General features: G+C 43.0%; 1 protein-coding gene across 1 annotated transcript in view; it reads left to right on the top strand.

Annotated features, from left to right (window-relative positions):
• ADCK1 (aarF domain containing kinase 1) overlaps nt 1-25,210 on the top strand; it is a gene marked incomplete at both ends in the record, with an annotated part of 72,911 nt that overhangs the window by 32,674 nt on the left and 15,027 nt on the right. Inside the window, 3 exon segments of the mRNA XM_079536810.1 lie at nt 12,970-13,128; nt 16,734-16,892; nt 23,507-23,623. Coding sequence (XP_079392936.1) covers nt 12,970-13,128; nt 16,734-16,892; nt 23,507-23,623 — 435 coding nt within the window.

The following is a 25,210-nucleotide window of genomic DNA, read 5'->3' on the forward strand; positions in this document are numbered from 1 at the left end:
ACCGTTCCAGTTCCAGGCTTCTGTGTCTGCTGTACACTCAGAGGTCTATTTGATGCTCTGATACAGGCACAGGCTGGGTATAGCAAGCTTGATTTTTCTCTTAGGGAGCAGGGAATCCTGTCACTTGTCCATCCACTGATTTGCTAATTTCCTACTTGATTGTGCCCCATTTGCATTTTCTGTTTTCTGTCAGAATTTTAGGTCTGTCCAGTTGTTTAGCTCTTGACCCATCAAGAACTTTAAAACATGATGTGGTGAATCTGGCATCTTTTGGCAAAAGGTTGTTTGTAGGCAAAACAAAGGACATAACATAAAATAACGAGTTATGGGGCCTCAGCTTGGTGTGTCTGCATTTTTCTAACATGTAGAATAGACACAGCATTTTTGAGTTTTTGAGGTGTGCAGGCAATCTGGTGAGCTGTTTTCTGGTACTATGGAATCAGTCTGGGAGTTTATGATTCTGTGAAGGGATGCTGAGCTTCAATCTTTCCTGAAGATTTTCTTTCTGGTAAAAGGGTTGCTGTGGGTGAGAACATGGCAAATCCTCCATATGGGAAGCCTTACATGCAAAAGTGCTTTGAAAATTGAAGCAAGCATTGGGATCTTGGGAGTTTCCAAGTTCTATCCACCATTAGTGAGCCAAGTGTTTCAGTCCATACTAAGCAGGCCAGCCTGAAAAGAGAAAGTTTTCTAATATTCTGTGTATAACAGTCAAGTTACGTTTGTGAGCATTAAGCACATTTTGCACTTATTTTCTGTAAGATTTGCAGTGCTTTGGTTTTACAAGATGCATGATTCAGAGCCAAACACGTGAAGCTGTCTGTGACAACTGAAGCAATAAAATCACGTGACCTACAGCTTGTGCCAGGAGAGCTCAGCTGAAGCAAACCAATGCTCTTTTCCTTTACAAAACTCACATCACCACTCCATCTCAAACTGGCAAATTCTCAGAAGAGGCTGTTCAGCACCAGCCCTTCCAAATTCCAAAAGATTAGTAGAAAATATACATTACTTGGCTCATTTCTGATAATGGATGGAACCATAGTGGTATCAGTTGTGAGTGGAGAACAAAGCTAATTTTTGCCAAACATTTTATTGGATGTAATGGATTGGTTCAGGTCTATTAACTGTTATTCCCATTTATCAAGAAAGGGCAGAAAGAGGCTAGAGCAATTAAAATTACCAAGGCTTGTTAAAAGGGTTTATACTAAATACTCAATGTAACTTTTGCTGCCCTGTCCTTTGTGGCTTGCTGGCATCTTTGACCCTGCTGGCAAGGAGATACCTAAGTCCCTGAGGGGCTCCTGTGTGCCCCTCTTCTTTTTTTTTTTTTTCTTTTTCTTTTTTGTTTGAAAGAGCTGAGACCAGTTCTTAAGAGCATGTCCTGTTAAAGACACTTAGAATCATCAGGACCAGCTCAGAAATTTCAGGTTGGCTTTTTTGAGCTAACTTTTTGAGACACTGAGTGGTTCTCAGTGTGTGAGCAGGGTGGAAGGGAATGATACTGTATTGGCTCTGTAGGTCTTATCTCTCCACTGACTACACAGCCACAGCATGTTGGTGGCAGTGTGCATGGCAGAACAGCTCCACTGACTTGGTGTCCATTACCTGGTGAAGGAACCGGTGCAGCCTGGTCAGTGACTAACTCTGGTCCACTCTCCTGGCATTGCTGACAACAGGGCAATGGAGTGAATCTCAGTTCTTGGCCCTTCTTTGATGAGGTGATTCCCTCAGTTAACGGTGAGGGTTTTTTTTGTTGTTGTTGTTTTTTTTGAATGGGTGTCCCTGCTTACGTTAGATAGAATGCTTTGATTCAGCCACAAGGGCTCAAAGATTCTGAGCTATAGAAAACAGAGCTAGATAACAGGGAAGCCTCTAAAGAATGACTGATCTCATTCTGTTCCAGGAGTTGACTCTGTTGCTCTTTCTGTGTTGTTCTGTGCTGTTTTTCACTACATCAGCCCTAGGGAGGGATGTAGGGCAATTGGATTTTGGCCCTAGAACTGTGGGTTGCTGGATTGCTCAGAAATGCGTGCGAATTAATAAAAATTAACCCCCTGCCTTTGTTTCCCTAGCCAACTTTTCTCCTTGTAACAACCTCTGGCAGTGCACCCTTGGGGTGCCAGATGAGAACTTATCAAGGTGGAAGACAGATGAGCTGTTCACCACTGCACCCTGGACTGACAGCCTTTCCCTTTGCAACGCCTGTCACCTTGCAGTGGCAGCAGCAATGCTAGGTCTGTAAGTGCAGTTGATTTATGTTAACTGTGGAAACGATAATGTTTAATCTGTAAAGTGCTAATCTATTTTTTATGTTGATTATGAATAGGCCAGCTGTGCCTACTTTCCTATTCATAGAGTTTAGTGAACAAGCCCATTTCACAGGCGGGTTTTGGAGGGTGATTTACATGAGAGTAGACACTGCTTTAAGGAGGGTAAATCAGCTGAGTTATGTCACTGAACTTGAGACCTGGCAGCCCAACAAGATCTGAGGGCAAGGGAAGAAACATGGAAGGAAGAGGAGGAAGGGACAGAGAATAAACAAACTGTAAAAAGAGCAGATGTATCAGAGTAGAGCCATGAATAATAGTGGAAATATGGGCAGGAGTGGAAAGGACAGACTGATATTCAAAGGAGAGTTTGATAAGAAGGAAGTGGGAAATGATGTGGCTGGCTTCGCACAGGGCTTTCTTCCCTGGATTAGTTCTGAAAGCTCTGGCATCTTCACTAGGGGAAGCATTGTTGCCCTTCCCCAGCAGGGTGTCAGTGATGCTTTTGGCAGAGATTCAGTTGTAGATTTCATTTGCTGTGTTATTTCTCTTGAACGAGTGTTCTGGATCTCCATACATTCTTTCTGAGAGTATGCTGCCAAGGACATGAACTCCAGGGTCCCATACAGTTACCCTACCTCTGCTTCCCTTCAGTCACTGCACCTTTTCTATGTGGGGTGGACTATACAGCTGTGCCTCTTACTAGATGTACAGGTGTTTTAATATTTCATCAAGGTATAATCAGTACCAGTAACTGACTCACTAAAAGAGATTAGATTTAGGTTAGATATTGGTGAGAAGCTCTTTACTATGAGGGTAGTAACACACTGGAACAGATTGCCCAGAGAAGCTGTGAATCCCCCATTCATGGAAGTGTTCAGGACCAGAATGGATGGGGCTTTGAGCAGAGGCAAAAGTCCCTGGCAGGGACTTTGGAACTAGATGATCTTTATGGTCCTTTCCAATTCAAACCATTCTGTGATGAGTTTAACATCTCCAGCAGGGCTTTACTGTCTTTTAGCATCTTTCTTCTAATGTAGTGAGTGCATTATATCTGCTTCATGAAATGCATGCCATTCAGACTGATAGCCTTATCTACCAGGCTGCATGTACTTCCATGTCTACTTCAAAGCTGCTCTTCTAAGACTGTTCCGTATTCTTCTGGGTAATGTTGTACATCAGTAACACTTTATCTCACTTGCATTGATATAATTTTGATATAATTATGTCCAGAGCCTAACGAAGCAACGTAGCTGGGCAGAATCTAGCTAAGACTGGGGCTTTGTACTCTGCCTGTTTTTATCGTGTCACACTTCTGTCTACTCTGGTGACAGGCTGCTGGGCAGTGCAATGCAGCTTCTGCCATTCCTGCTTTTTGTCTTAGGCCTGGAAGCATTTTTACACCATTCCTTTCTGAAGAAACATAGGAGTAATCCTTGTAGTACTCACAGGAGCACTGATCTTTCCTCTCTCCACCCCCTCTCCTGTCGGTTTTAGGAGGTGGAGTAGATGGGTCTGTTGTAGCATACACTGACATGTAAGCAGTGCTGTCCTCCCAGATCTGTACCCTGCAGTGCAGCACTCTGTTTCTCGTGCACACCCTACCTCTTCAGAGACACTCCAACAACCATCCTGGCCTCTTCTTTACGTGGCTTTCTATGGATCTCGTCTGCCACTCCTCACACAAACTGTGCATAAAGATGCACTGTGCTGTGCTATCTCCTTTTTTTGTGTGCAGATTTGCATGTTGCTAAGATGCTTGTAACTCATCTGTCTCAACTCCTCACCACTCTGCATAGTCACGTAAACCTGCCCATAAACCTGTTTCCTCCCAGCCCTTTCTCTCTTATGCTTCTCAAAGCCCCCAGGCATTAAAAACTGAATCAGAGGCGTTTAAGATGAGGCACAGGTGATGTCTGCTCCCAAAGGTCCCTATATATCCTCAGGCTCTGGCAGTTGGTTATTTCTCACAGGACTGCTGCTGTAGTTCAGGCTTACTGCTGACAGGGCCCTTGGGGCGTCTTTGCAGTCAGCAGAGCCTTCCCTCTTCCTGACCATGACTAAACTGAGCCTGTTGTTGTAGATCCATTGACCCTTTCCTGTTCTACTTTCAGCCAATTTGTGGCAGGAATGTATTTATGCCAGGAGTCAAAATGGTCTTGGAAGTTCACTTGCTTCTGTGTGTTTTCTTAAATCTCACTTTCTTGCTTAATGTGCCAGCTTAGCCCCATCTCTGTGGCATTTCCTACCAAATTTGCGACAGGCCACTGATAACTGTAGGAGAGATATGGTGCTTGGAATATGTATTTGGGAATGTGATCAAGGAGTTATGAGAGTATTGGATACCTGTATGTATCTTGCTGCATGTGTGGCTTGGGAAGAATGGGAACTTTGAGTGGCAAAGGGCAGAACAGTTGTATTTCTGTCACCTATGAGCACTAGGTGACTCATAGGCGGAATGGTTTCAAGCTACGGCAGGGGAGATTCAAGCTGGACATTAGGAAGTATTACTTTTCAGAAAGGGTGGTCAGGCACTGGAATGGACTGCCCAGGGAGATGGTGGAGTCACCGACCGTGGGAGTGTTCAGGAAAGACTGGATGTTGTGTTGAGAGACATGGTTTAGTGGGAGCTATTGGGAATAGGTGAGCGGTTGGACTGGATGATCTTTTAGGTCTTTTCCAACCTTGGTGATTCTATGATTCTAGTACTTCGTGCTCTAGTCATTGACAAGAGTCCGCTATGCCAGGCACTATACAGGTGTGACTGAAAATCAGCTTCTATCCTAGAAAGCTTGCAGACTTGATGTAAGATAGAATACAACAGATCAACGCTGGCAGAGTGTCAAAGGCAGGAACCATCCTGGACTGTCAGGTTGATATTAAGTCATGAATACTTGAAGGTGAAGGAAAACAGACAGTTTTGGTCAGCAGATAGAAGGTTTTTGGAAGATTATAAACAGACCATGGTGAGGGGAAAGGTGTAAGACAGAGTGAGTTGAGGAAGTTGGGTAGTGGTGGTTTGGTTTTTTTTTTTTTTGTCTTGGAATACTTATGGTCCAGACAAGACCAATGTGTGTATGTCAAACCCCAGGGAAAAAGGTGTTTTGCAATCCAAGTGTGACAGGATGGGAACTGGGCTGATAGAAGTTTTCTCATGTTCATATGGAACTACTTGTGTTTTAGTTTGTGCTTGTTGCTCCTTGTTTTGTTCTTGTTCACCGCTGAAAAGAGCCTGGTCCTTGACACTTGGCCTTTAGATATTTTTAAGTGTTAGTGTTGAAAAGACTGCTGGGGGAGGGAGGTGTTGTTCTTACGAAACATGTAAGATTTAGACCTGGCCTGGAAATGAAATCTAGAGGGAGGTCTATGTTGAAGAAAAGGCCAAGATTGCAGGCATACTTGACAGGTTGGTGATGCTGCCTATTGCAATGAGAAAGGAAACAGAAGGGATGGTTTGAGTAAGAGGATTAGGAAATGTACTCTCGCTATGTTGTCTGTGAACAAAGAGACAAGTATCTGTAAGATGTCTGAGAGATGAGCTGAAATTTTTAGTTTGGCCAGTGGCAGTCTGATCTACAGTCATAAGAAAGGAGGTGAGAATTTCGTGAGTTATGACATTGGAAGTGCTGGTGAGAGTAGTGTCTGCGGGCAAAGCTTGGTGGAATGTTTCTAGAAAGACAGGAAAGAGGTAAGGATACTTCTCAGACTTGCTAACAGACCTGTTAGAAAAGCAGAAGATTATTGATGTCTTCCTTAGGAGTTAGAGGGGTGTTCCTGCTGTTAGCACTTTCAGCTCTATTGGTTGGGAGCAGAAGAGGAGCTTACAGGGAATGCAGTAAACCTCAAAGCCTAGGATCTCAGTAGGAAGGAGTCCCTCTACTGAATCATGGAATAAGAGAAACCCTTTGAGCAGACACTATGCAAAAGAACATTTATTGGCAGCAGAAAGTTGTCTTCTGCCTTGCTTTCACTGCTCACTAGTGTAACAAGGATGGGAAGCCTCATTTATTAGCAGGGGAAAAAAAAGAGAAAGTCTTTTCAATTAAAACACAAAAAATGGCATGGAGTGGACAAGTTGTGTGCTCTTGAAGAACCGTGCTTTCAATCTGTCTCAAAGATTGACAGGTGTGGCTCTATCCTCACTGACAGAAAGGATGCAAGAGAGGAAATATTTTTCCAAAACGACAGAGATAAAAGAGTGGATGTAATGAACGTTGTTCAATTCAAGTGGGAGACAGCTCAAGATGAAAGAGCAAATTAAGAAAAAAGGTATCGTTTATATGCGCAAAGGGAGGGCATGAAACATGGGGCAAGTTAGGGCATCTTTTGCCCCATGACTTGCACCATAGGAGAGAGAGAAAGGGGCTCACAAGTTGCTTTCTTTTTCAGAGTGATGAAATGGGAGGATGTGAACAGGAATATAAATATATATATGCCTCTGCTTTGTTCTATGCATTTTGCATAGATGCTTATATTGTGCAAAACTGTGTGCAGGGACACTGTTTAGTGTGCATGTCTTCCACCTTCTGTTCCCCAAAAGTACAGTTGCTAGGACTAGCTTGACTCTGGATTGGAAAACACTGGCCGCTGTTGAAGGCAAGTTACAGGCAGAGTGAGCTGTGGATGTTGTTTAAGGTAGCAGGCAGGGGACTAGCTGCATCAGACATGTATTCTGAAGTGGAAGGAAGTGCGATGCTGAAGGAGCCTGGTTGCTGTTCTGATTAACTGCATCTGGAAAGAGGTCCATACCAAGGTGCTAGAGGGGATGGCAATTTGTTACTATTCAGAGGTGACTTGAGGAAATAATTCATTTCAATGACGTAAATTTCTTCTGGCTTCTAGGGAAGGGAAGTGGACTTGCAGCTTGACATTGTGATGCAGCTTCTGACTAGTTTAGGCAGTGTATAGGTTGTCCAACCTTTTGGCTTCAATGGGCCACATGGAATAAAGAGGAATTGTCCTGCTGTTGAATGTTTACTCCTGGGTGGCTGAGCTGTGTTAATGTTGGCATTCCATGTCTTGGGAAGGTAAGAGGACACCTGATATTCATCGATAAATTAAAAAAAAATTTATCTCCTTGTCACAATCAGGAAGGTGTTCCTGAGACAGCTGGATTCCAATTTGGCCATGACAGTCCTTGCCTTTACTGGATCGGATACTGCAATTTCTTTTATTTAGAACAAAAGCTAGTATTTACCATCTTACCTCCTCACCAGCATAGGTTGGTGGAACCAGGTGACTTGGTTTGTTATGATCTGACCTCACTTTTCATTGAACGTGGTTATTTGATGCTCTGCAACGTGGTGTAGCCCAGCATTCCATAGGAGGATATCAGGGAGAACCAATGTTAGAGCTCAGCTCTGCTGAATTCAAGGCAGGCATTGTAATGTATAACAGATCTCCCCTTGAAAGGGACCACATTGCTTTCCCTCTATGCACTGAAAGACATAGGAATCTTGTGTAATAAGCCTTACATTATTGTTTTGGTGCATCAGAATACACATGCTCCTTTTACCTGGATTTGTTTGGATGCAATACATACCTCTATATACGTGGACACTTATGTGTATATGTAATGTGAACATGATGGAATCCATTCAGAAGAAAAGTGCTATCCTCTGTATATCTGCAATATTATTAAATATATTGAGTTAATAAATACATATTCTTGACAGATGCATTTAGGAACCATCAATTAAGCTTGGCATTCATTAGGTGGGGAGAAGCCCAATCAGATTTCACTGACTCAACAAAGCCTCCTATAAATTGTAGGCTGTTTGTTCTGACGTTTGATAAATTATTCTTCATAATCCACTGTCTGCTGCGATAAATCTAATCTTTCAGTTTTTGCTGTCTTAATAATTCTTGGAGCAACGCTGTCACATTTTGTTTTCATAGAGGGGATAGAGAGGCTGGGGCACTAGGAGAAAAAAAAAAAAAAAAACCAAAAAAAACAACCCTCATTTGCTGTCTGAGAAATAGCTTACTCTACCCAGTGTAACATTTTCTCCTGCCTAGAACTAGGTCTCTCACTCTTGCAGGGGTCAGTGGTTTTTTGGTGCCATGGACAGTTAGGTCTACGTTCTTCAAAAGGTGACCAGTAAGCAGATAGGTTCACATCCCTTGGACCTGATTCAGGAAAGGCATCCAGACTTTTGAAAGCAGTAGGGTCCCATTATCAGTAAGGAGAATTCTAGAAGTTCTAGGAGCCATAATTCTTAGAAATGCTGTGTCAGGCCTAGAGCTGAATAACTCTTCAGCTACTCTGCCGTGAGAGAGCAGGGCGACCCTGTGCTAAGCTATGTGAAGACGACAGCTGCAGTGCCCAAAACTTCCCTGGGAAACTTGCTCCTGTTCCCACGTGTGGTTCTGTCGCGCAAATCTCATTATCACTGTGCTCCACACTGTCCCATCTGGGAGGCTGCAGACTGCACAGTCTTTGTGTAAATCTCAGAAGGCTGCTGCAGTCTGAGCTTGCTCACCTTAGCAAATTGCCATCCATGGAGCTGTGATTTAGAAGGGAGTGTTCAGTGCCATAGAAAGGCTATAAAGGCAGGGCTGGCATACAATTAAGCTTTACCTGATATGATCTTCCACCTTTCATAATCTGATGGCTAGCTATTTCTTGGGTCAGAGGTTGTATCTTCATGTTTAGTAACTTGTGCTGGATTTTCTACACTGGCTAATCTACCTGCCAGGAATTTTGGAATTTGTAACCCCCTGTGGCAATGAGTTTCATGGCTTATTTCAGCAATATGGGGAAAAATACCTTTTTTTTTTTTTTCTTTTTTTTTTTTCCTTGTTTTTAATGGTGCTGTCAGCTAATCTTGTGTGTTAATGGACAATTTGCTGCTCCTGAATTTTTCTGCAGAACGAATGAACAGTGCCAATCCCATTTTCTGTGACTGAAGTTCTCTGTGACGTTCCCTCCCTGTTGTCTCTTTCCACACTGAATGGCCCTTTGAGGGGAAAAAAAAACATAAATTGAAGATAGTCTTGAAATGCTTTGGTGAAGAGCTCCCTTTCCCATGGAAATACTGAGCATTTGGAGGTCTCCTGAGTCATCAACCTGTACCATACTGGTTTGGCTCTGGCAGAGCGTGGGAAAGTTTTTCTATAAATAGATGTGGAAAACCAGAATTCTCAGTGCTGGGTCAGGAGGGGGTTCCATCGCTTAGATCCTGCTCAAGGGGATAGCTTGTTGGCAGCCCTTCTGGAGAGTGAAGTATACCTCAGCGTTGAGTGGGCAGGTTGGAGCCTGGCAGCAGTATTTGACCATTTACTGCAGCACATGGATATAAAAAGGTTGGGATTAAGAAGCAATGTACTTCAAAAGAAATTAGCTAGCAAGACGTGCATTTAATGTTTATGGTTTGAAGATTAAGACACTGGGCTGTAACTCAGGATATCTGGTTTAAATCCCAGCTCTGCCAAAGACTTCTCAGAAAATACTGGGCAGGTCATGTAAGGCAATGCTTTCAGAAAAGACTTAGGATTTAGCATCTTAAATCCAATTGACTTCCAGTAATTTCCTAAGTGTTTAAGGACAAGATTCACAAAAAACACTGAGGCATTCTGTTGCTCAACATTGAAGCATCAGCTGACGTGTGCCATGGAACTCAAGCAGAGCAGTGTGTGCTTTGGGAAGATGCTTCAGTGCATGAGGAGAACTGTGGGCAACAACCTGGGACAACTAGAACGTGAGAGCTTGTGCGGGGCTTGCATGGCTCTGCACCTTGTACAATAGCACTCTGGGCTTAACAACAGTGCTTAGGTGCAACCTCAGCACAAATGCATGCTAAGAAGCGTCTGAGTAGATGGATCCTGCAAGAGCTTTTATATCAGCTCCCTAAGGTGTGAATACTAATACCAACGATCATGAAAAGATTTTGCATATTTTAAACAAGCTTCATTCTTTAGAATTAAGCAGCCAGGGCTGTTTCCGACCAGTGAAGTACAATGACATATTCGTTTGCTGGTTGAGCACGTGCCCAGTGTGGAGTGGGATGTACAGAAAGCTAATGAGGGAAACCATTGTGTGTAGGGATGCTGCCCACCTGTGCAGCTGGTTGTCATGCTCATTTGGAAGAACACTGGTAAAGTTTCTATTCTCTCTTTTAAACCTTTATTAAACCTGTCTGGAAATTATGCTTGTTTAATCTCCTGCTAGGATTGCAGATGGTTACAACCAGTTTGATAAAGCCCTTTGAGATGAGCTGTGGCCTGGAAGAAAAATTCTTTAAGTACCACGTCGGGTGAGCTTCAAAACTCCCCCAGACTTTTGCTTGCTAATTAGCCACCATGGAAATGGTGGGCAGAATTTTTGTAAGGGTCACTGGGTACTCATGAGCAGTAAGAGCATACAGCCTGCTCCACGAACTGGGTGCACCCATTCACTTGGGAAGGACCTCTGTGACAGGCACTGTAGGAGCCTGGCTTCCCCCCTTTTCTGCCTCCATAGCATGCAGCCTCAGACTCACTTTTGCCTCTCTGGGACATGCAGCCCACTTGAGAGGCGCTAGTTGCCTCCAGCACACTGCAAAAGGACAATTTCATAATGAATGAGGGCAATTTGCTAAGTGGGGTCCTGGAGCCCTGCTGTAATTTTGCTGCTGCTTTATCTCAGTCTCACACCTGCTCATGTAATGGTCTGGCTGTGATCTGCTCCCTCCCTCATGTGCATGCGTTCCTCTTCTGCTCCTATAGGAGCCATCAATTCTCTGACCCCATTGTGGTCCCTCCCCTTGGTGCCTTGGCATGGAGCCTGCAGGCAAGCACAGATTTCCCCTTGAACTGCAGCAGGGCTGCTGGGCTGGCTCTAGTGGACAGGGATGCTAACCTGGCTTTCTTGTCCTTAATAAAAAGATTTTAAATGAAATCCTTCTGCCCAAAAGAATTTCTTGAGACAGCTTTCTTCAAATGATATTTCCTTGGAAAACTTGGTCACATGAGAATATTGTATATATTATTCCTACCAGAAGGAATATGTGCAGCTTTTTTCCCCCCCTCGCACACATTCAGTAGTGGTGAAAATGATTGGATTGACAGTGTAGGCGATTAAAAGTTTTTGAGATCCAGAGCAGCTGGAATTTTATGCAGTTTATATGCAGTTTTGCTAAAAATGTACCTTACAATGGATTCAGGCCAGTGCACTCCCAGTTCTGTGCTTTAGCCTCTTAGAGGATCTTACTGTCTTTGTGACAGGTGGACTGGTAATCTTGTCTGGGATCCTGTAAAGGGTATTTTCCTTTAATGTGAGGATGTGGAGTAGTAGAAAAGGTGAAGAAAGTCCCAGCTTGACCTCAGGTAGCAAATTCTCTGTTGATGTTTTTTCTTTCCTTAAGAATATCGTAGTATCCAATGTGTTCCTCCTGGCGCCTCAAGTCTCTTCTTAACGGGCTCCCTCTTCATCTGATAGACAAACCACACAAAGGTAGAAATCTGTCTCTCAACACATCCCTTGAGCCATCTGTCATCCTGTAGGTGTTTCTTTCTTTATACTAATCTGAAATGAGAATCTCAAAATCCAGTGAAGTGAGAGAGAAAAGAAAGGGAGGAGGAAGAGAAAAAAAACTTTTCTCTCACGAGACAGGAATGTCAATAGGTTTGAATTATGGACCTGCTGTAATTAAAAAACACATAACTAGTTGTTTTTAAATGCAGTTGTTTTACTTAATTGATTTTGCTGCCAGGACCAAACAGAATTAAATAAATAAGACACCTTCCTCGTGAATTGCTGGAGGCAGCTGAGCCACTGTTGGAATCTAATTGCTGCAAACGCTCCAGTTTGTTGCTACCAATAGATTTCTGTGGAAGGGGTTGGGAGGGAAGGGGGTAGGGTGGTGTAGGAGGGGGCTCATTCCCTGGCAGCTGCAGAAGGGAACAAGCTGCTCCTCGTATAGTATTTTTTTTCTCCTTGTCAGCAAAAAGAATATTCGTTTAACACTTTGCATGAAGACTTCGCTTAGAAATTCTTTATTCATACCTAATTACTAGCTCACTGCAGCTTCCATCTTTAATTACCTTTTAAAAAGCAGGTTATAAAAATGCACTGATGTTCTTTGTCTTTTTTTTTTTTTTTTTTTTACTGCATAAATTACAGGTTTCTCAACTGTTCACTCGACATCAGTCCAGCCCAGGCAAAGGGTGGGAAGTGTTCCCTTTGCTGACTCTTAGGGATACCTTAGAGCTTGTGTGCATCTTGCTCTGCAGAGCAGGACAAAAATTCCTGATCAGCATTACACAAACTGGCACAAACATAACCATGTTGGCACCCCTTTTTAGGGGAGCAGAGGAGCCTGCCTAGTTTGCCAGGATGATATCATGCTACTGTGCTAATAGTGGCTACAGCACCCCTCAATAGCCAAGGATGCTGACCATAATTTCTCCAAATTGTTTTCAAGACAGCTTGCAGCGGTCCCTCTCATGGTGCCTTGGCCGTTCCACATCCTAGATGAAATGTGCTGCTGACACTCTGACATAGATTTCCATAAACAGGCCACTTCTAAGAACACTTCCTTGCTGGGCAGGCTTTATTGGGAGGCCAAGCAATGAAAAGGGTAGGCAGAGGACATAGAAATGATGAAAGAACTGAGACTGCACAGATTTGGTGCATACTGCCTCTGACCACTGGTCAAGGCTTTTCTTATGGGTAGTTTCTGGCACCCCAAGCTGATGCCTCTTTCCCTTTTCCTGACAGGTAAAAGAACTCTTTGTGAGTTTTGAGGACACACCTTTGGGAGCAGCATCACTAGCCCAGGTGCACAAGGCAGTGCTGCAGGACGGGAGAACGGTGGCAGTAAAAATCCAGCACCCAAAGGTCCAAGCTCAGAGCTCCAAGGATATTTTCCTCATGGAGGTAAAGCTGCCTGGTGACTTTGACAGTTGTAATGCAAATGACAAGGAGTGAGCAGGTATAACATTAATCAGTTCTGTAGCTTTGGAACTTCCACAGACATAAATGTTGTCATACAGGCATAACACAGGAAGTTGGTGAAGATTGCTGTGAGGATGGTTGTGTGAATGGAAGGACTGAACAAGAGGGTGAGAGTGAAAAAGGGGAGAGAAGGACAGACAGGTAAAACGTGAATCACAGCTGATCAAGTCCTTATGAGTTGAAGATTAGAGAGACTTCCAGGTTTACTCTTATGTCTGTGTGCCCATTACCTCGCTGATTATACTGGTTGCAGTTCCCCTTGCATTCTGGTCTGTGTAACTGAAGAGTAATAATTCACCAACGTCAGCGTGTTTTTTTGGTTAAGGCTGCTGTGATTCAGTTCTATTTCTTGATTGGCACCTTAATGCTGACCTGATTCATGGTGGAAATAAAAACATTGAAATATGGAGAGTGTAACGTAACAGGAACAGATGCGCAAAGGAGGGGTTCAGCTAGGAACAAGTTTCTCACCTGAATGGTAGGCACTGCTTGTGCTCCCAGTGCAGTGCTGCGGCTTCTTTCAATCTCCTGAAGTCTAGTCCACTGAAGAGAGAAACTGGAGAAAAGCTGTGGTACTGTGCTTGCATTGTAATAATCAGAGATGCCAGTGGTATGGTACAGAAATGGAAGTGGGGCTCAGATGGAGGAGAGATGAAAGGTTAGATCTGTAAGTGCTAGTACTAATGCTTTTAGCTCTCCAATAAGCACGTATCTGTACGTATAGCAGAAATGCAAAGTAATACATCTATTAGTAGACATTATGTTCTTGGGACTAAAGAGAAGTTGAAGCTCAGGAAGCCTGCCTGATAAGAGTTTTGAGGATACTGCTGATGCAGTGACACACTTCTCCATCACAACAGATCAGGAAACAAAGATCCAGCGCCCTTTCAGAGGGCAGTGCGTAACTAAAACTTTCTAAACCAATAAAACACTGTACTCTGAGCAATCTTGGTAGTCTGCAAACCAACACAGCTGGTTCCAGTTAGAGCACATCAAATTGTAGCATCATTTATTTTGAATTACTAGTAGCATAAATTTTGGAGTTCGATAAATATATATTCTGTTAATATGGAATATGTTTGATTCTGGACTTGTTTGAGAACAGACAACAGTTTGAACTGGCTTTGGTGCCAGTTGTAGTTTTGGATTTGATCCAGATTTTCTTCAGGACTGACTGCAGTAGTCTGCCCCATGACTTTGCTTTTGTGAGTTGTCATTTGGCATCCTTCATTCCTGCTCAGGACAGCATAGCAGAAACTGAGCAGTCAAGACTGAACAAGATGAAGAAAGACTGTGAGATCAGCACAGTAAGAGAATTGTGTATGAATGAGTCAAGACCTAGATTCACCTTCAGCCATTTGTGCTGTAAACAGTGGACACCACAGAAAAAAAATCCCCCCTCACCTTATGACACTGTGATTGGTAATTATGCTGTTAAGAGAGATTCAGACAAATAATTTAATGATTTTTTTTTTGTTTTTGGACTAATCCTCCTTGGAAATGTAAAACTAAAGCAGTGTGCATCCTTTTGTCAGTTTGGTATTGTCTTTTCTGCAGACAATCTAGTTTGTCATGCTGGAGCTCCATTATGTGCACGCATTTTTGGGAAAATACCTCGCAACGTGATGCATTTGGTCTTTTTTTAATGGTCCTTCACTGGAGCGTTGGTTTAAATATGCATCATCATATCCTTGCGTGGAACTGTGTTTGACAAGGCTGCATTTAAAGCTGGGTTATATCCACCGAGGTTCTGGTCCTTTAAGAATCAAACAGCCACTGCAGTTAGATAGGAGGTTAATTTAAATGTTGTTGGAGACAGTCTTCTTTAGAGACTGATGGAAAAAAATCTGAATATAGATGGAAAATTCCTGAATCCACTTGTGATTTCGTAACATAATTTTCTGACTCTTTAAAAATCAGGACACCATCTGATAAATCCAGGGAGAGATCCCTCTGCTCTTATGTCAATTCTTATTTCAGGACAATGTGTTAGACAGATGTCAGAAAAGTGACAAGCCAAATATTTTTCAAGTATGTCACTGCTGATGGTCAAGTTGGCAAATTGGTTCTAAAGAGCATTCAGAGGAAGCAAAAACAATGTCTGAATTTTCTCACATCAAGCATCAGTAGCTCCTATAAAGTTTATGTACATGTTCATGAAGATTGTTGGTTACATTTCATTTGGATGACATAAATTTGTAAGGATTTGTGGGTTTAGATATAACAGTAAAAATCATTCAGTGGTGTCTGGAACCTGGTGATTACATTTTAAAGGAACATTGAGTTTGGAACTGACATTTAGATAAGAAAAGTAGAGAGAGAGGTGGAGAATAAATGTTTTCACATAGCTGAACAGTGGCAGTGATGGTTCACAAATTTATTTTTTGTCATACGTTTCAATGATAACAGCTTTCTGTGCTTGTTTTAATGTTCCTCCTGCAGTACAGGAATCCCCACCTTGTTGGTGGAGATCTAAGAAAGAAAACTGTCCTGGAACACAATGGCATATTTGTTTTCATTTTCAGATGATGTACAGAACAAGTAAGATAAAGTTTGTGAATTAAGTTTTATTTTTGTTTCATGATTCAGTAGTTAAAAAATATACATATTTCTTCCTTAACGTGTGCTCCAAATTGTCAGCTTTTATATATTTGTGACACTGGCTGCGAAACTGGCCCTTCATCTGAATAGAAAGCATTCTTGGCTGCTGTGCAGCTTTGGTTTTGCCATCCAGACACATAGTCTTGGATAGGCTTCAGGAAGGAGTGCTTTTCACTGGCTCCTTTAGTACATGTTGTTCTAAAACATTTCCAGAATCGTTTCAGTAGATATTTTCAAAGCAATGTGAAGCTGCCTAGTTCCCTTACGAAGAGGATGCTACCTCAGAGTTGCTGTCACTGACACCGAGAGGCAACTTGCTCCTCACCAAAAGTTTGTTTAAAGACATGTTGCTTACTCCCTGTATCTGAATTCCACTGTTTTCTTTGAATTGCTTGATGGATTTGCTGAATTGGCAAAATTTTTGTTTGGTAGTGGAAGAAGTAACACAGAGGTGATAAATCTTATTTTAGATTCCAATTTTTCTATTCCAATGAAGCCAAACCATGACTTATGGAATTAAAAGAGTTTAAGACTCAACAGAAAGTAATTGCTGGGCTATTCTTTTGGAAAGGTATGTCTTGTCCTCTCATCTCCAGGGCTTTGGTCACTCAGTTTTAGGCAGCAGGCAGTTGGGTTCCGGCTGCTACTCTTTTGTGTCCTATTATTTCACTCCTGGATGTGTCTGTGTGGAAGGCCAAGCCAAAATTTGTGTTGCAGAATCAAGGCATGAAGCCATATACTGTATTATAATGCTGCAGAAATCCTACAAGTACTTAAGGTGGATTTTTAAATTTTTATATGTTTAAGTTACATGGAATAATCCTGTCAAAACAGCATCTGCTTTGTGTAGCTGCCAGCGCAGCACTGTGGTAGCTGTGTGGCTTTGGAGCTGGAGTGTGGCTGACTGTCTGTTTCATTGTTCTCAGGTTCTTCTCTTGATTGTGAAGCACATCTTTCCAGATTTTGAGTTCATGTGGCTGGTGGAAGAAGCAAAAAAGAATCTGCCTTTGGAATTGGATTTCCTCAATGAGGGCAGAAATGCTGAAAGGGTTGCTCAGATGCTCAAGAACTTTGACTTCCTGAAGGTGAGGGAATACATGTTCCCATGTATGTATGTGCATTGGTAGTCTCACTTTATGGTTCTCATGCACCTCATTTGTCACCTGGAAGAACTATATGGAGGGAGAGTGGTGGTCAGTCCTTTTGTGTTCTTAAATTACTCTGCTGACCACGAAACTAGAATGAGGCTGAGGATGTCAAGGAGGGTTTGGTGTGCTGTGTGTATATTTCAGGAGGAAACATATCTGCATATATCTTTCCTCCTTTAAGACAGTATATTCTTTCTCTGAAGTAAGCATACGTTGTCCTTACACATCCATGACTAATGCACTCATGTTACCTTCATACACAAACAGCTGCACCCATACAGTGTTTCTCCTCACTGATGCACATATGCCACCTCTCCTGCCGCACACTGACAGAGGTCACTGACAAATGTTTCAGGTACAACCAGATATGCACTCATCCCCCTGTCTGCAGACGTGCTCATGTCTTCATACTTGCATATGAGCATCTTTTTTGCTGATGCATATGAGGCACAGGCTTCTGCTGTGTGCATTCTGGAAATACTCAGGTATGCTCAAGCGCTTGTAGACCTGTGGCCACAGTCACTGACATAACTGCATTTGCACATATCCAGTGACAGCAAAAAAACACCTGTTCCTTTGGACCCTCCTGCATACAGATATCAACACAAGATTTTGATCTCTTGTTTATGCAGAAGTCCCAAGATGGAAGTGATAGATGTCTGAAGTGAATTGAGTTTTTGTTAGACTTTACATGCCTATGTGTCCATTTTCTCCTTGCTTCCTCTGTGCAAAGGCTACAATTCCTTGTCACCAAGTTTGAGGCAGGCCTTTTGAAGCTCAGTGGCAGCAACTGGCCTCTTTGTAAACACAGCTAAAAGCCACCAGGGTTACAGAAGGCCAAAGGCGAATGATTTTGCTGGGTGGGCACTTATCAGAAGGGCTGTACCTTAGTGAGCTGTATCCGTTGCAGCTGTAACTAGGAGACTGTGAAGTAAATCCCCATGGAGACGGCCAATCGCTTTCTTGCTGGGTTAAGGAGCTATCATGATATCAACGTGTGTAACAAATGGCTTGAGATGACTAAATAATGGATCCTGCCATCTGACCTGCCAATTCAGAGACGTGTTCATCACCCGAAGGCAACAGAAGAATTGGGCTCTTGTATCATTAATTTTCCTAAACACGCAAGAAAGCCAAGAAGTGGATTTTGTGCTGTGAACCTGGTTGAGCTTTTAAAGCCAGAGATAAATTGTTTCCATGCACTAGCATTACATCCAAGCATCTGTGAGTAATTAAAAAAGTCACTGAAGAATTCATCTATGAGTGAGAGAGGTATTTCCAAGAACTTAGATTGTTCTTTGTAAGCCCTTTGACTTGCCCCTGTAAATCTTGAGACAAGAATGAGTGTCGTCTGAAATGATCTAAGGCAGTGAGGATCTGTGTCTAGGAGGCAGACCACAGCAGCTAGAGGGACTCTGGAGGGCTTCTTGTTTTGGAGTTTGTTTGCTTTCTCATGAATATAACTCTGCTGCAAAGAGTGAACATCCAGATAAGCTGGGAAGATTGCTGTATGGGACTTGTGTGGCAGGATTTTGGTATGATGAGGGCTGCAGGGGTAGCCTTTGTGAGTAGAGCCCAGCAACTGACCCATGTCAGATAAAAGGGAACAACTGCTGCACCACAGAAGTGGGGGGAGAGAGAAGTGAGAAACAGATGAGCAGCCCTTGCAGCCACTAAGGTTAGTGAAGAAGGAGTGAAGGATGTGCTCCAGACACAGAGCAGAATTTCCTCTGCAGCAGTGGGAAAGAGCTCCTCATAGAGCAGGTGAATGTGGTCGGACAGAGGCTGACTGTAATCCTCATTCTCTGTCTTCTGGCACCACTAGGGAGGAGGAGAAAGAATGAGGTCTCCCCTGAGCCTCCTCCCAACTGAACAATCCCAGCTCCCTCAGCCGCTCCTCGTAAGACTTGTGCTCCAGACCCCTCACCAGTTTTGTTGCCCTTCTCTGGACATGCTCCAGGGCCTCAATGTCTTCCTTGTAGTGAGGGGCCCAAAACTGAACACAATACTCGAGGTGTGGCCTCACCAGTGCTGAGTACAGGGGGCCTATTACTTCCCTGCTCCTGCTGGCCACAGTATTTCTAATGCAGGCAAGAAGAGGATGGATGGTGATGGAAGGTGTTTTTATAGAATCATGGAATCAAAAAAGCGTTCGAGTGAGAAAGGACCTTAAAGATAATCTAGTTCCAGCTCCCCTGCCACTGTCAGAGACACTGCTCAGTAGATCAGGTTTCTTAAAGCCTCGTCCAACTCAAACTTGAACACTTGCAGGGATGGAACGACAACTTTTTTGAGCAACTTATTCCAGTGCAACTTGTTCCAGTGTCTCAGGACCCTCTTAGTGAATTATTTCTTCCTAGTATCTAATTTAAACCTACTTTCTTTTAGTTTAAAACAATTGGCCTGTTTACCATAGCTACATTTCCTCATTAAGTGCCCCTCTCCATCTTTCTTGCTGGTCTCCTTTTAGGTTCTTACAGGTGGCAGTGGGTTCTCCCTAGAACCCTTTCTTCTACAGTCTGAACAATGTCAACTCGCAGCCTTTTCTTAATAGGAGAGATGCTCCAGCCCTCTTGTGCCTGTCCTTGAGCTCGTTGTGGCCTTTCTCTAGACGCACTCCATGTACTTCTTACATTGTGGATTCCAGAGCTGAACATCGTACTCTAGATGGGGTCTCATGAAACCATTTTGGTTTTTGTTTCTCACTGTTCTAGTCCCAGAATCATAGAATGGCTTAAGTTGGAGGGCATTTTAAAGATCGTCTATGTTCAATTCCCTTGCCATGGGTAGGGTTGCCAGCCACTAAACCAGGCTGCCCAATATCTCATCCAGCCTGGCCTTGAATGCTTCAAGGGATAGGGCATCCACCACTTCTGTGAGCGGCCTGTTCCAGCGCATCACCACTCTCTGAGTAAAGGATTTATTTCTGACATCTAACCTCAATATCCCTTCTTTAATTTTAAAGCTGTTCCCCCTTGTCCTGTTACTATTTACTCATGTAAAAAGTTGATTTCCCTCCTACTTACAATCACCCTTTAAATACTGGGAGACTCCTGTGAAGACTCCCCCGAAGTCTTCTGTAAGCTAAGCATGCCCAACTCCCTCAATTTTTATTCATAGGAGAGGTGTTCCAGCCCTTTGATCATCTTCATGGATCTCCTCTGGACCCTCTTCAACAACTGCATCCTTCTTGTGCTGGTGTCCCTGGGGTTGGACATAGTACTCCAGATGGGGCCTTACGGAGGCAGAGCAGAGGCAATAATCTCCTCCTTCCTGCTGGTCACTGCTCTTTTCACAGAATCATGGAATGGTTTGGGTTGGAAGGGGCCTTTAAGATCATCTATTTTCAACCCCGTTATTATAGGCAAGGACACTTCCCTGTAGACGATGTTGCTCAAAGCCCTATCCAGCCTAGCCTTGAGTGCTTCCATAGAGGGTCATCCACAACCTCACTGGGCAACTGACAGTGTTTTGATGGAGCCCAGGGTACCGTTGACCTTCTAGGCCAGAAGACAGCACTGGTGGCCCATGTCCAGCTTTTCATCCATCAGCACTCCCCAAATTCTTCTCCACAGAGGAGTTCTTCCCCTGATCTGTACTCATATCTGAGATTGCCTTGAGAAAAATGCAGCATGTTGCACTTGGCCTTGTTAAACCTGATTAGATTCTGTCATGGTTTTATGATTGTTATTGGTATATCACATCATAACGTCATACAGTGCACTGGGAGTTAAAGAGTTGATGTTCCAGTTCCATGGATTCTTGATATTTTTGGGTACCTGGTCCTCAGAAGAGAGGAAGAACTGCATCTCCCAGAAGACTTCAACTATTCTGTTTCCATTTTCTCTTAGTAGGAAAGATAAAACTGTTTGCAGGTCACAAGATGTGCCCTTCTTTCACTGCTCGTCTCTACACCTGTGTTCCCTGGCCATCTTGTCTTCAACATTAGAGTAAGGTCTTTGGTTTTGGATGCTCTCTTGCTCGCTTTATTTGATTTCTTAGCCTTAATTTAATTATATTGTAGTATATTGTGTTATCTTGCATTCCAATATTATATTTAGTAAATTAACTTTCCTCCTCAGATCATTGCCACTGTTGTGTTGTTAGAGCCTTCTCCCTACCCTTTTTTCCCCCTCTTCTCCTTTCCTGCTTTCCTAGGGCTTGGGTCCATGGGTCCCACTTGCCCCATTAGACTGGGCTGAACCAGCCTGTAAACCATGTGCAGATTCTTTTGTGCCCAGTTTCTGAGCATGTCCAGCTCCCTCTGGTTGGTGTCCCTCCCTTCTATTGTGTCAACTGCACCATTCAGCTTGGGTCATCAGTAACCGTGCTATGGGCACACTCGATCCCACTGTCTATGGTATTGATAAAGATATTGAAGAGCACTAGGAGATAGAGACCAGACACAGGTGCTACCTGGATATAGAGTTGTTGACAGTAGAGGGCAATGTGGTGGAGCATAGCTGTATATTAATGTGAAACCACCACAAGTGCAGGTAACTGAATCCCTGTTGAATGAATCCCTTAGCATCCAAGTGTATGTGAGGTTAACATGCAAGGTATCCTAGGAGTGTTGAGCAACATGATTGAGAGCTATTGAAATTGCTCAGCAAAGGACTCTTTGGTCTGGTCTCGCATATGTGGTAAGGTAGAATCAGCTCATTGGATAAATGAGCTCTCTAGAATAGGAACAGTGCAGGAGGCAGGTAGTTTGTGGAACTGTGAGGGACTGAGCCATTGTCAGTAGTTACAAGCAGAGTATAAAACAACCACTGTTTGTTCAAGAGTTCTGATAAGCTAAAAGCTAAAAGCAGCTTGGCTGGTTACTTTGGTTTAGATTTAATTAGATGGATAACAATTCTTATCTTTTCCTGCCCTACCCCAGTTGCTGGACATTTGAAGTGTGTGAATTTAAGTTCACATCTGAGTTGTGAATAAGGATAGGAAGCTGCATGGGTGTCTTTCTCTTTGCAGAATCCAAAATATGTATCTGTTTTAACTGTATCCTAGGCTGCATTGATAGATGCATGGGCAGCAGGTCAAGGCAGGTGATCCTGCCTCTACTCTGCACTGGTGAGAAGTCACCTGGAGTACTGCATCCAGATGTGGAATCCTCAGTACAAGAGAGATGTGGACCAGCTAGAGCATATCCAGTGCAGGGCCACAAAAATGACTTGGGATGGAACACCTCCTCTACAAGGACATGCTGGGAGAACTGGGACTGTTCAGTGTGGGAAAGAAAAGGCTCTGGGGAGACCTGAGAGCAGCCTTTCAGTATCTAAACAGAGGCTTTTAAGGGGGCAAGCTCTTCAGCAGGGTTTATTGTGACAGGATAAGTGGAAATGATTTCAATCTAAGAGTGGTTATATAAGGAAAATATTTTTTATGCTAAGGGTAGTGAAGCACTGGAACAAGTTACCCAGAGAGGTGGTGGATACCCCATCCCTGGAGGCATTCAGGGACAGGATGAACAGGTTTCTGAACAACCTGATCAAGCTGTAGGTGTCCCTGTTTGTTGCAGAGGAATTAGACTAGATGACCTTTAAAGGCCCCTTCCAACTCAAATCTATGATTCTATGAACTGGGGTACAGTAGTGGGAATAGATGGAGCTCTCTTATGTCCTTGGTAGAATGTACCCCTCTAATTTCTCCTACATATGAAGATAAATATGGACAGCTTGAGACACTGAAGAGCAACAGTGTGAGGAGTATCCAAAGGGAACTTCAGTAATATCAGTCTTTTGACAGTGGAAGCTTCAGCACAGAAAGGATTTCTCATGGAGACTGGAAATGGAGGAGCCTGCCTGAGCTAAGACTTTCGTTATACTGCGTCACTGCATCCCTGTGTGATACAGCACCTCTTCCTTAGACCTAACTCAGCTTGATTTACTGCGGATTGAATGAAAAATGCTTTGACGTTTTACACTCGTTGCTGTGTCACATTGGCAATTAGATAGTTAAGGGTATCCCAGGGTTTCTATGACATGCCTTTTATTTGTGACACTTGATTTTTCTCCTAGTTTGATTGCAGATGGCCTAAATACATGGGGTTTGTCAGCTCAAATGTGTTTGTGTTTCAAGGAGCACTACTGAGATGCAATTTATGATGATGTCTTATCATTTCTAGAACTGTGTAAGTGGGCCCTGTGTGTAGCGAAGGAGATCTGTTTCCTGTCTAAAGGCACCAAGTGAATGATTCAGAAACTTGTAGTTAGTACTGAGCAAGTCAGTTGTAGGAGCTGTGAAGCAGATAAGGAAGAGATATCAGACAATAGTGGGAGTGGGAAGAGGTCAAAATCTCATAGAGCAGTGCCTGAAATGTTCCAGAAGCACAGACTCTTCTACTGTTGTATTGGTGTGTTGTTTTGCAGTGTATTGTCCCAGAAAGTGACCTGCAGTGCCATTAGATGGATTTACGTCTGTTGTGCTTGGGGAGAAAAGAAGTCCTTATTTCAACCTCTTGCTTTTTTTGTTCCTTTTCTGAACTGTGATATGTTCTCCTTCCTTTCCCCAGCCTGTTGTTTGACCAAAGCTATCTATTCCCTTTTCAGGTCCCCAGAATCTATTGGGAGCTCTCAACAAGGCGTGTTCTTCTCATGGAGTTCATGGAAGGGGGACAGGTGAACGACAAGGCATACATGGAGAAGAATGGCATTGATGTCAATGAGGTATTTTCTCAGCCGCCTCTGAACTGGGCATGTGAGCAATGTTAGACCAAGGCTGATAGGACAGGAAGGGCAGAAAAGGGAGCGTATATTTGTATGAAGAGAGTAATCAATCTGAAAGATCTTAGTTCTTTTGCTTTTGGGAATGTATACAATCCCTTTTGGGAACACTCTTTTGTAGGATTGTACAGCTAGAGATCTTCAGAGTGATAACCATACTTTTATACTGTGCACACCAATGTTTTGTTCCAACGTGACAGTCTGTGTTATCCTAGTAGAACTGCTTCAGCTTCAGATCTTTTTGTCTCTTTTCTTCCTCTATCTTTCTTCAGGATTAACTTTCTCTTGGGCAAATGCATGGGATGTAGCTTTTGTAACCCGTTAGGAGGCACAGATTATAGGCCTTGTATGGTCATAGTTACTGGAGTGGCTTGACCCATGGTGTTTTGCATAATATTCTTGGATTGTTCAATTCTGATTTCCAAAATCTTTCTTTTGAATGTAACTCAATAGTTTTCTTCTTTGTTTCTTGCTCCAATACTACTGTGTAATTTTCTTGTCCCTCATTAAACAACTGCTAGATTTCATCCCTGGGGAAGCCACATTTCTCTGATGGATAAGATAATTTGTGTGTCATGAAGTTGGAAGATTTGGATTCTTTGTGGCTAAGAGATTCTTGAGGAAACAAGGCATTACTTACAAGAAAGCTAAGGTGCCTGAGGAAAGAGTTTTGGGCCATTCAACAATGTGGAAAACCAGCCCTGTTGATCAGTGAATGCTGGCTGAGGCAGTGCTTTTTGCCTTTCTCATTGTGCCCTGTTTGTGAACCTCAAAGCCACACTCGGTTGATTGGCTATTAAAGCTAGTAAAATCAATTGTACTTAATCTGTCCATCCACTTAATTCTCACTTCTGAATGTTTCCTCTCTCTCTTTACTCTTCTTCCTTTCTGCTGCTTCTTTCTATCTATAAGAAAGTTCTTGTGATGTTGGTTAAGATATACCAAGGGTGTTTCAGGGGAAGGGAAAAGTGAGTTTGGTATGCCTCGCAAAGAGAGAATGTTGTATGTATCTTCTCAGCTGCTTCCCTAAGTCACCATGATAACAGAAAAATGTCTGGTGGAGGACTAAACAACCTGCCTTTTTCTCTAGATAGAACACTTCTTTCTCTGCTCTTGATCCCAGCAGAAGCCAATAAAATATTTTCTAGTAACTGCTGCGGGCAAAAGACAGGCACCTTTTCTTGTTTCACCACTGAAATACGGGAAAGAAAATTCAAAGGTTAAAATAGATTTTGAGTCTCTTTCCATTCTAATTATGATGAACAAGTCAAGGTCAATGGACAGTAGTGAATGACTTCTCTGGAAGATGTCTGATCAGTTTTTATTAAAGAGGCTTCTTGAATAACTTCCTTGTATATAATGCAGTCTGCCTTCTTTCACATCTCCATCAGGAAGCATTTGGAGCATTTTGGTCATTAGTTTCTCTCCTCACTCCCATCAGGGAGTCAGATAAATGATTGTCAGCTGATCAGAGGTAGACACAATTCTTTGTCTATTTTGTGCTGATTATCTTCCTTTATATTTACCAAG

The sequence above is a fragment of the Tetrao urogallus genome (assembly GCF_951394365.1).
Source record: "Tetrao urogallus genome assembly, chromosome: 6".
NCBI lineage: Eukaryota > Metazoa > Chordata > Aves > Galliformes > Phasianidae > Tetrao > Tetrao urogallus.